Here is a 12,426-nt window from a genome sequence, read left to right on the forward strand (position 1 = left end):
GAAAAATATTCCCTTGATTTTTGTTATTCAAAAATATTGCCGAGTTTCATGAGCTAGGCATTCATTATACTCTACTTTCCTATGAGTTGGACATTTCAGCAATGAAAAGCCTAAAAAAAGATTGCCGGGCTGTGCCTACATGTGTCTTTTCCCGTTGACTTTGATGGAATGTGGTAGACCATATCGTCAGCACCCACGGCTCTGTCTTCAGCTCAGGCTGTTTCTTTTCTTTTCTTTCTTTTACATTTATTTATTTTTGAGAGACAGAATGTGAGCGGGGGAGAGACAGAGAGAGAGAGGGAGACACAGAATCTGAAGCAGGCTCCAGGCTCTGGGCTGTCAGCACACAGCCCGACGTGGGGGTTCGAACCCGTGAACCGTGAGATCGTGCCCTGAGCCGAAGTCGGACGCTCAACCGACTGAGCCACCCAGGCGCCCCAGCTCAGGCTGTTTCTTTTCTGCTGTCGTCACTTGCTGTTTCCGTTCCATTGACCAGACCTCTGTCCATCAGGATCTCTTGGATCTCTGTTGTGCATCTTTGGGATTCTCTTCTGTCTCACTGTTGCCTTGTTGCTCTTTGCAGCTGTACCTGGGGGAGCTTCCTTGTCTCCACATATTACCTATTTGACTTTCTTTGGTGTTGATTCTTCTTCCCAGTTTCAGTGTTAATTTTAACTCTAATGCTGATTCACTTTCCTCATAATTCCTTAGTGCATCTATCTCCTTTTTCACCTCAGTCTGTTTTCTCCTCCAGCTTTCTGGTCTTGTTTCATAGAGGCTCCTTTGTTCTGTGTCGTACTGATGAGACGCCTTTCCCGATGTTTTCTCTGATGCCTTACGTTAGGAATTTCAGAGAGGTGCTTCCTTCCTCTAAGCCTTCCGAGGATACCATTTCTTTTCACCAGCTCAGTACAATCCTTTTCATTTATTCTGTGTTAGAATTTTCTTCCTTCGTCCTGAAATGAAGCAGGCCTATCCAGGCTCCTAAACTAAGTGATCATTTATTGGAGCACCCGGGTTAGTACTGACTCACTGGTTCTTTGTGCTGAATCCATGGAGTATACAAAAAACTACATTCCCCAGCATGCATTGCTACCTTTGTTCGTCCAGTCCCGGCCTTTGTCTATCCCAGGATGCAGTGTGTCACTGCCTGTGAGACTCTGCTTCCCTCCCCATTATCTCCTGGGTCATCACCTCTGAATGATGGTGATAGGGAGGTGAGGGAGGGACAGAGTTGAGGTGTGGGAAAATGAAGGGAGCATTGTCTTGATTGCCTTTTTAAGATTTCCTAATTACTCTAGATGAAATTTACTACTTGTATAATTTTTTAAATTTATTTTTTATTTTTTTATTTTTAAAATTTTAATCTTTATTTTTAAAAAAATTTTTTTTTCAATGTTTATTTTTGGGACAGAGAGAGACAGAGCATGAACGGGGGAGGGGCAGAGAGAGAGGGAGACACAGAATCGGAAACAGGCTCCAGGCTCTGAGCCATCAGCCCAGAGCCCGACACGGGGCTCGAACTCATGGACCACGAGATCGTGACCTGGCTGAAGTCGGACGCTTAACCGACTGCGCCACCCAGGCGCCCCTAATCTTTATTTTTGAGAGAGAGAGAGAGAGAGACAGAGTGTGAGTGGGGGAGGGGTAGAGAGAGAGGGAGACACAGAATCCGAAGCAGGCTCCAGGCTCCAAGCTGTCAGCACAGAGCTCGACGCGGGGCTTGAACTCACAAACTGCAAGATCATGACCTGAGCCGAAGTTGGATGCTCAACCGACTGAGCCACCCAGGAGCCCCTAATTTTTTTTTTAAAGCACTCCTGTGTTTATGAGCTAGTTGCCCAGTATTTAAGATCTGAATCCAGCTCTCAGTCCCTGAGAAGTAGTTGGTTGGCAAGACAGGTGTAAGAAGTCTCTTTCCTCCTTTCTCATGGCAGATTCTAGTGTCTTGAACTTTGGGTTGGTTTTCTTAGCCCAGCCCCATCTATCCCCATCCATCTTATTATTTATGGGGACTCCTCCCAAGTCTGGAGTTTTTGGGTTTTTTTTTTTTTTTGAGTTTATTTATTTTGAGAGAGAGAGAGAGACAGAGAGAGAGAAGGCAAGAGAGGGGTAGGGACAGAGAGAGAGAAGGAGAGAGAAATCCAAGCAGTTTCCATACTGTCCGTGCAGAGCCTGACGTGGGGCTTGAACTCACAAACCATGAGATCATGACCTGAGCTGAGATCAAGAGTTGGATGCTTGACTGAGCCACCCAAGTGCCCCTAAAAATTTATTTTCTAAGTAATCTCTACACCCACCATGGGACTCATACTGAAAAACCCAAGATCAAGAGTCACATGCTCCACTGACTGAGCCAGCCAGGCGCGCCTCACCTTTTTTCAAATGGCCTCAAGAACTGATATGCAGATGCCATTTTGCCATTAAAAAATGTGGAAAACACACACACTAAAAAATTTACCAAGTTTAACTATTTGTAAGTATCTAGCTCAGCACAGTGTTGAATACTTTCACATTGTTGTGTAACCAACTCTCCATCTTGTGAAACAAACTCCATACCCATTAAACACTAACTCCCCTTCCTCTTGCGACCACTGTCCATTCTACTTTCCGTCTCTCTTTTTGCCATTTCTCGTTTTGTTTTTTTTTTTTAACTTTTAGGAGGTTGTGAAACTCACGTTCCTTTTGAAATTTACTGTCTCTGAAAGTCTTAATAGTCATTCATTCATTTGGCACGTATTTATCGACCGCATGTTGTGTGTCAGAGCATATTCTAGGTTTTGGGGACACAGCCACGAGCAGGGGCAATATTGTCTCTGCTTTCAGGTGCTCACATTTTAGGAAGGAGAGAAACACAGTAGACAAACGAATGAGCAGGGTGAGCTTAGAGAGTTTAGATACGTGCTGTGAGGACAGTAAACTGACTGACGGGACTGGGGGTGCTTTGGGGATGGTGCTTTGGCTGGGGAGGTCCCAGGGGGCTTCTCTGAGCAAGTGATGTTTGAGTCAACCCCTGGATTTACGCAGCAGAGCTCTCCCCCAGGTAGAACTGGAGGGGGGGGGGGGGTCGTGTTCTGAATGGGAGGAGCGCCAGGCGCGAAGGCTCTTGACAGTAATGAACTTGGCTCGCTTGAGGAATGGAAAAACTACCAGCCTGACTTGAGCCCAGTAAGCAACGAGGAGAAAATGAAATGAGACTGGGCAGTCTTGCAAGCCAAACAGCTAGATTATGTTCCAGTTGCCGCGAGGAGCCACTTGAGGCTTTTAAGCCACAGGTATGTATGTGATCGAACACCTGACAGTTAGAAAAAAAAAAAAAATTCTGCATAAAACTATGCTTGTGTAGGATAATCCCGTACACAGCGACAGGCACGCTGCACATATCCAGCTCTTTGATCTGCCTCTGTTACTTTGTTTCCATCAGCCAGAGTCTCCCCAGTGTTAAAAGCCTGGGATACTTGCAGGTTTTTCTTTGACTGACTGTAATGAAAAGGTCGATGGATATGATTACCTTACAGGTGGAACTCCTGAGACCCTGAGAGGTCGAGTTCTAGTGCACATAAGGCAGGATCCGCTTCAGCCCACCTTTTCTTCATCCCTTATACCTGCTCTTAGACCAAGAACATAGCCTCCAGAGGGAGGGTCAGCTGAGTTCGAGATCTTTTCTTATTCTAATGGTGGAATTGCTATTGCCAAGAGGAAAAGGAATTCCCTGCCATCACTCCTGTCCCCATTAGTAAGCATATATAGATAGTCTGTAATAATACCTGACTCGGAAATAAACAGTATGAGAGCTAAAAAAAAAAAAAAAAAAAAAAAAAAAAAAAAAAAGTCTTTGTTTTTCTCCCAAGAATTGAGGGAAGATTAGAAAAATGCTTTTGTTTTATGAGAATGGTGTTTGTAAAACGTTTCTTGCTAGAGTGGAATGAACATGTGTCCTTAGGGGCTTCCTGACATTGGCAGAGGCGGGGGCACGTGATGCAGGCACCTTTTCAGAGCCGTGGTCATGATGTCAGTTGGCATTTGTTTTTTAATGTTTGCTTATTTTGAGAGAGAGAGCTCACTCAAGAGAGAGCATGAGTCGGGGAGGGGCAGGGAGTGGGAGGAGAGAGAATCCCAGGCAGGCTCCACACTGTCAGGGTAGAGCCCAATGAAGGGCTCGAACTCCGCGACTGTGAGATCGCGACCTGAACCAAAACCGGGAATTGGACGCTTAACCAAGTGAGCCACCCAGGTGCCCCATCAGTTGGCATTTACGCCACAATGTGAGCAGCCCGTTTCTGATCAAATTGGGCTTGTTTTTCACTATAAATATATATTTTTAATTTTTTAAATGAAAAAAAATTTTTTTTTTAATTTTTGTTTTGACACAGAGAACATGAGCAGGGGAGAGACAGAAAGAGAGGCAGACGCAGAATCCGAAGCAGGATCCGGGCTCTGAGCTGTCGGCACAGAGTCTGAGGCGGGGCTCGAACTCACAGACCGTGAGATCATGACCTGAGCGGAAGTCAGACACTTAGCTGACTGAGCCACCCAGGCACCCCTTTTTATAAATATTTTTTGAAGATTAAAAAAATTAAGAAAAATCTGGCTTTGGTGAATGCACTCCCCCCCCCCCCCCCCGAAAGACGGGGAAAGAGCCAGCCTGTGGTGACTCTGGTATTGCCAATGTACAGATTCCAGTTTATAAATAGATCCAGATCTGCACGGCCCTTGGTACCTCATCCAAAACAGGCCCACTGACATTTGCCACAGGCCACTTCCTGGGCCCCTTTCGGGTCAGCCTCCTTATACAGTGGGGCACGGGTCTCTGTTGAGCCGTAAATGCTTGCCTTGGAAAATCCTAGGCATCATCCCGGGTCTTTCTTTCAGAGAACATCCTGGGATGGCACGGGCCCGAGTCACATTCCACGGAGCAGCTGAGAAATGGGACGCTTGGCTCTTTGCCCGCGGCCAGCGCCAACGTAACCTGGGCGATTTTACCAAACTCCGCCGAAGACGAGCAGAGCCCGCAGCCAGAGCCAGAGGTAAGCGAGCCGTGCGTTCTCTCTCGGCACCTGCGTGGCTTGTGTTCTCGCTTGTCCCGAAACGTAGCAATCATATTTGTAACTTGCTCGTCTCTTTGTTTCAAGAGGAGCCAAATCATAAAACGGAAGCGTTGCCTGGAGAGGGAAAAGCGGGTCGGCGTGCGCCTGGCACGTCTGTTCTCGTGTCTGGCAGCTGCGGTGGGTGCGATGCGATCCGACCCACGAGGAATCTCCTGTTTGCATTGAAATGGGAGTCGTTTTAACTCCCAAGTGGGAGAAACTCAGACACGCCCATTCAAACGATGCCCGTTGATGCGATGGGAGCAGTTACAATGTATTATGTCGCTCCCCTGAGTAATGGCTTCTTCATGTGGTCCGTGCTAACCTAAGCGCCTGCCTCACACGCTCGAGCCCTGCATGCTCCAGAACCAGGCCAGGGTCCCCCCGGGGCGGCGGCTGGCACTCCCGGGCATTGCGCTGCAGCCGGGTCCCCGCTGCAGGGGGACAGCTGTCCTGCCTGGTCCGGGAGGGGCAGTCCCTGCAGATCCTCGCGACCGGCCGGGCTCTGGCAGGCTTCGTGGACTGTCACCTGCCCGCAGGACTCTCCCGACTGACCGTACCCCTGAGCGGCGGCCGGAAGGAAGCCAGATGCAGCATTTTCTTTTGTTAATTTTACTTTGCGTCGCGAGGCAACTTTGTTGTTTGTGGCTTTGGATGCGCCCGTCCTATTGACGTGACCCTGTGACCTAGGCGGAGCCGTACTTGAACCGGGTGTGAGGGGTTGTTCTTCCTTCCAGACAAAAACACCGTAGCCTGAAAACTGTAGGGCATTCATAAAATCTGCTTGGGGAGGTTGAAAGCCCCAAGGCAGCTTCTTGGATCAAACGGTCTTGGTTGTCGACGGAGCATGTTTTTCCGGGGCACCTGGGTGGCTCAGTCGATTAGTGTCCAACTTCGGCTCAGGTCATGATCTCACAGTTGGTGAGTTCGAGCCCCGCGTCGGGCTCTGTGCTGTTGGCTCGGAGCCTGGCGCCTGCTTCAGATTCTGTGTCTCCTCTTTTTCTGCCCCTCCTCCACTCACTCACGCTCGCGTGCGCTCTCTCTCTCTCTCTCTCTCTCTCTCTCTCAAAAATAAACATTAAAGAAAAAAATACCGTTTAGAAATGTTGTCCAAGCTTCACATGATTATATTCTCTGACAGGGACTTGGTAGCTTAGCTCTCCCAGAGGCAGGATCAGCCTGCCCACAGATATTTCATTAGCATCTATCAGGTGCCTTCGCAGGGCGTGAAATGAACAGGGGGCGTGAGATTCTTGAAAGCACTTGCCTCTACCTGTGCGATGAGAGTCCGGTTGATCAACTTGCAGCTGATGTGAAGGTGACTCAGAAGGTAAGTTGGTGGCAGCTGAGTAAATGGTAGGAGCCCTGCTGCCCTATTGTTCTTCTGAGAGCCTTGGGTGGGGTTGCATGGGAGGGTTGAAAACTGCAGTATGCTTCATTTCCTCCTCAACAAACCTTTGGGGGGGGGGGTCGCATCCTAATAAATATATTTATATTTGAGGTCTTGCTCTAGGGAAAAATGAAAAGAGTAGGCGAGTAAGTTATTAGATATTTAGTAATAATTCTTTAGGTTCTCACTCCCAGCAGCATTCTTGGGCAAAACCTAACCGAAGCCATCACCTATAAGCGTACTTACCGGGGCTGGTGACCTTGCCCGTCCTGTGTCTTCTGCTCTTCCCTGACAGTGCTCCCTCCAACCCTGATTCTTGAGAGGCCAGCCAGGTCTGTCCTTTTTACCTCAAATGGTTGTCCGCTTTGCTGTACCGATCACTAGCCTCGGCAGAAGAGTGTATGGCTGTCCACGAGAAATAACCAGCTTCCCAGTTCAACTTGTTAAAAATACTTTGAGGGAGAAGAAGTAGGGAGAACTTTTTCCCCCTTAAGTTAGGAACATCTTTAATTTCTGGTTGTCGTATTACGTTTACTCCAGTCCGAGCAGCCTAAGGTGTTGTTGGGTATGTCCCTACAGCAGCGAGGACTTATTGGGGGGGGGGGGGGTGATGGCAGCATGATGGTGTTTTGATGGTTTTCTGAGACGGGATCGGTTAGAGACTCCTCATTTTTTCCCCCCGAGCGACAGCTCTGGTAGATGAGTCTCACAGCCCCAAAACGGTCCTTTTCTATTTTTATTTTGTCCTCTGTCACTTTTTTTTTTTTTGTCTTAAGAATTGAAGAAGCTAGCAATATCCACCCAATAGTTTTCCTGTCAGAAAAAAGGAAAATGTTTCCGTTGCCTCCCTTTTGTACAATTGGGAGAACTGACCCAAGAAGAAATGAAGTGAAATTCCTTATGAGAAGCTTCCTTGACCCTTTGATACAGAGAGTAGGGTTACTATGTGAGTCACTGCCGGGGAACTCAGGATTGTATTAACTCAGTCCAGTTCTCACTGGGCACAGACTGGCTGTCCTACCATTCAGTTCAACTCTTGACATTATCCACCTGGGCGGAGTGTCAGATCCCACAGGTTAAGGGCTCAGCCCCCCCAGGACTCTCCCAGCCCCCCTCCCCCCACCGCTCCAGCCGATGACAAGTCCAGGCCACCCGTGCTTCTGCCCAACCGGCTATAGGTCAGAAGTTCCCACAAACCCCAGCGTGAGTTTGGATCATTTGCTAGCACAGCTCACAGAACTCAGAGAACTGTTTACCAGTTTATTATATACAAGGTTGTAATTCGGGACCAGATGGAAGAGGTGTATGGGGAAGGCTCGTGAGTTTCCATGCCCTCCCTAGCCGCCTCCGTGTGCTCACCAACCTGGAAGCTTCTGAACCCTATTCTTTTGGCGTTTTATGGAAGCTTTATTACGTAGGGATTGATTAAATCGTTCGTGATTGAACTCAACCTCCGGCCCCTCTCCCTTCCCTGGATGTCAGGGGGTGGGACTGAAAGTTCTGCCCCTCTAATCAGTTTTAGTTCCCCCAGGAAACTGTGTCCTTCCTTAGGTTACCTAGGGGCTTCTAAATGTCATTCATTAACATAACAAAAGACACCTTTCTGTCTCGCCCCACTCTCCTCACCCCTTCATCCCTTGGAATTATCAGAGTTTTAAGAGCTCTGTGCCCAGAATGGGGACAGACACTCTTTCTTATTATGAAAGTGTTCTGCTCCCCTCCCCTATTTTGGCTTTCCTGTAAAACAACTTATAGATACCTGGAAAATTAATGCATTTTCAAGCTTAGTCTGTTCAATTCCCAGCAGAATAAAACTGAAAGACCAGTGTGTATTTAATATATGAGTTAGAGTAGAACTGTGGTTCTCCTCTACTAAAATTTTATTCTGCTGGGGCTAGAACTAACTGCATGTGAAAATGAAATATCCGTCCATAATGAAATGAGTTAGGATCTTGGTTTTACCCGTTAGCAGACGATTTTTCAACTCCCTTCGCACCGTTTGAAATTGAAACTTAGAAAAAGGTTTTTGTTGTGCTGTCTTGGGAAAGAATACCTTGCAGTAGGGTAAGGGAGAACAGTGATGGGGAGATACCAGGATTGACCTTCTCGGCCCTCCTGATGGGAAACTTAACAACGGCATGTCCCGGAATTTTGTACGGCTAGGTGTCGGAATGCATGATCGGCTTCATAAATGAACTTGTGTGAGACTTGGAAGCCTGAGAGGAAACCAAGTTCCTTGTGCTGGTGCTGCTGGTGGGCAAGTCATGGGGGTGTGTGTGTCCCAAGGCAGTTGCGGGGGCCAGACGCATTGTCCGAGGGCCTCAGGCCCACCTGCTTGGGCTGGAGAGGCTGTTGGGGTGGCAGCCGCGGCCGCTTCCCACCATCGGGACCTTGGCTACCTACCGCCTACCATGGTGTGTCCTTGAAATAAAAGTTGAAGGGGTCTTTGCTCTTCCACTCCTCTCAGAGATTCTGTAAGCACCTAATTCCCATATCTAATCCCTTTCTGATTGAAATACCTGGTGTGGTTTCTGTTTCCTGCTGCGGATCAAGACCAGTCAGTTGCATTTGGGGATCAGAAAGCAGAGGGTGACATGGAGACAGTCGTGTGTGTGACCCTATGGACCTACCTTTCTGGAGGGCCAGAACCTTCATTTTTTTTTCTTTTTAATTTTTTTTTAACGTTTATTTATTTTTGAGACAGAGAGAGACAGAGCATGAACGGGGGAGGGGCAGAGAGAGAGGGAGACACAGAATCGGAAGCAGGCTCCAGGCTCTGGGCCATCAGCCCAGAGCCCAACACGGGGCTCGAACTCACGGACCGCAAGATCGTGACCTGAGCTGAAGTCGGACGCTTAACTGACTGAGCCACCCAGGCGCCCCAGAACCTTCATTTTTTTAAAAGTTAGTTTTATCGAGGCGTAATTCATAAATATTAAAACCCACCCCTTTTTGAAATAGTTTTGAGAGAGAGAGAGAGAGAGAGCGTGCGAGCAGCGGAGGGGCAGAGAGAGAGGGAGACAGAGGATCAGAAGTGGGTTCTGTGCCGACAGCAGACAGCTGGACACAGGGCTTGAACCTATGAACCGTGAGATCATGACCTGAGCCAAAGTCGGATGCTTAATGACTGAGCCACCCTGGGGCCCCATAGCCGCCCTTCTAAAATGCAGTTTTGTCACTTTTAAAGAATTAAAACACAGAGTAGCTCTGTCACTTGACAAAATTCCCTTGTGTTTCTTCATAGTTAGCCCCTCCCCCTAGCCCTGGACAGTCCTCGTCTGTTTTCTGTCCAGGTAGCTTTGCCTTTTCCGGAAATCCACAGAAATGAAATCATACGGTGTGTGTCCCCTTTTGAGTCTGGCTTCTTTTGTTTCGCGTAATGCATTTGAGAGCCGTGCACGTTGGCGTGTTAATCAGGGCTTCCCGCCTTCTTCCTGCTGACTTGTGTCCATTGGATTCAGAGTTGGTTTTCCCACTCACCAATCGAAGAACATTTGGTAAACTTAACTTAAATCCCCCACGGATAAACTAGAAACAGGGAAGCATGTGTTAATCATTTAAGGCAGATATTTGGTGTCTGGACACCTACCCTTGGCCAGGAGGGAGGAGGTGGAGAATCGGTACTACTAATCTCTTTCTCGGAGACCCTGGGCAGAGGTATTTAAGCTAGTGCCTCAAGAGCCCGCTGTCAGTTGCTGTGCACCCCTGCGTTGACTGTTCCTTTACAGACATTGCCTGGTTAATTGTCTGAACTTCAGGGCAACAAAGCTGTCAAGAGACCGCACACCCTACATCCCCCCAAATCTAGCAGGTTCAACAAGACTTCTTTTTCTTTCTTTCTCACGTTTATTTATTTTTGAGAGAGAGAGAGAGACAGAGCGTGAGTGGGGGAGGGGGAGAGAGAGAGAGAGGGAGACACAGAATCCAAAGCAGGCTCCAGGCTCCGAGCCTTCAGCCTAGAGCCCGACGTGGGGCTCGAACCGGTGAACTGCAGGAACTACAAGATCATGACTTGAGCCAAAGTTGGATGCTTAACTGATTGAGCCACCAGGTGCCCCCCGCCTTTTTTTTTTTTTAACAGAAAGACTTCTTCTAATGTCCCTAAGTACTGAGCATTTAGCCAAATGGGCTTTGGTTAGAAAATTGCAAAATTGAATTTTTAAGTAAGCACATCATAATCTCTCCCCCACTTCCCCAAGGGAGGGGAGGAAATTGTTTTACAAATGAAGGAAGGAGACAGATATAAAAGATTTAGCTGAATTTTGCCTCAAGAAGAATTTCCATGCCCTTGGTGGATTCGTCATTTTAGCACTGAACTTTTGAACCACCTAACAACACAGAATGCTGTGAATTTGAAATCGTCTGACATTCAAGTTGAAGCCTGGCCAGTATAATCCCCTCAACCCAGTTTTATCATCTCCTGATTCTTCACCTCCATGATACATAAATGTATAGGTATTTATGACTAAGGGTATGTAACAGGCACAGGATGGTGATGGATTTTGGAAGATAAGGTAATAGATTGTTTTGATCCTTTGGATAATTAACACAAATGTTCAGTCTTACGTGTTTGTTCAAAATATGTGACACCCATTTATTTGATTCCAACCATTTAATGAAGGAGTGAGACATTTATCACTGACTTCTGGCAATTGAAAATCGCTTTATTGGATTCTGAATTTGATTTCAAATGGTCGCTACACGGGAAATATTGTTGATCACATTTGTTAGAATTTGTTACAAGGGAGTTCATGGGGAAAACGATCCCCTCCCCTCCCCACCCCACTCCCCATCCTGTCACCAGTTGGATCTCATCTCCTTCCCAGATCCTGTAGAACACCTCTTTTTTCTAAATCTTTTCTTTGAATCACTAAATCTTAGAGTAGTCATTAGGGGTCAGATGGCTGCTCTCCAAAATGGAGTGACTGACTAACTGGCCAAAAGTCCACAAAACTGGCCCATGGGAGACAAGATTGGTATCTGGACTTCCTCTCTCCCAAGCCAATACCTTTCCTCCACACCAGACCATCTCCTGTATCTGGTAGGATTCTTTTCAGTTACAATAGCAGAGACTCGAACAACTAGTGGATCAAGCAATCAATAAAATCTCCTCACAGAATAAGAATTCTGCCAATCAATACTTCCAGGTTTGATGGCCTCAAAGGCACAGGCTTCTGAAAAAAACAGTATGGAGGTTCCTGAAAAAATTAAAACGAGAACTACTGTACGATTCAGTCATCTCACTTTTGTGTATTTATCTAAGAGAATCTCTCAAAGAGATGATTATTGTAATTCAGAATAGCCAACAGGCAGAAGCGACCCTAAATGATCATCCGTGGATGAATGAGTACAGAAAACGTGGTTACACAATGGATTTGCATTCAGGCTTTAAAAAGAGTGAAATCTTGTCATTGGCTGCGACATGGGTGAACCTTGAGCGCATGATGCTGAGTGAAGTAAACTGGTCATGATTGCATTTACATGAGGTATCTAAGTATTCAAAGTCCAACAGAAAGTAGACTGTTGGTTGCCAGGGTCAGGGAGGTGGTAGAGAGGGAGAATTGAGGCGATGCTGTTCAAAGAGTTTAAAGCTTCAGTCATGCAAGGTGGAAATGCTCTAGAGATCTGTGCAACAGTGTGCATGTAGCTAATACCATACACCTAAAAATTTATCAAGTGGGTACATTTCAGGTGTTTTTATCATGTAAAAACTGATTATTTCTGTTTAAAAGGGTGTGTGTGTGTGCGTGTGTGTATGGATGGATTTCTTCTCTTCTTACTATTGGCTTTTTATCCTTAGGCGTGTCACTTCCTGATTGCTGCATGACAGCTACAATCCCCAGCATTACATCCTCACAACAGTATCCTTTAGAATGTAGGAAGAGATGGGGGGGGGGCTCTTCTAAAGACTCTTACTCTTTTCCAAGACTCTTGATGTGGGAAGGGCAG

At 46.9% G+C, this 12,426-nt stretch overlaps 1 protein-coding gene across 2 annotated transcripts in view; it reads left to right on the top strand.

Moving 5' to 3' along the window:
* OSBPL10 (oxysterol binding protein like 10) overlaps positions 1-12,426 on the top strand; it is a 308,668-nt gene that overhangs the window by 237,818 nt on the left and 58,424 nt on the right. For both annotated transcript variants that reach the window (XM_047875215.1, XM_047875216.1), the window contains one exon: positions 4,873-5,027. In XM_047875215.1, coding sequence (XP_047731171.1) covers positions 4,873-5,027 — 155 coding nt within the window. The remainder of the gene's footprint in view (positions 1-4,872; positions 5,028-12,426) is intronic.

This window comes from Prionailurus viverrinus, chromosome C2, assembly GCF_022837055.1.
Source record: "Prionailurus viverrinus isolate Anna chromosome C2, UM_Priviv_1.0, whole genome shotgun sequence".
Classification (NCBI taxonomy): domain Eukaryota; kingdom Metazoa; phylum Chordata; class Mammalia; order Carnivora; family Felidae; genus Prionailurus; species Prionailurus viverrinus.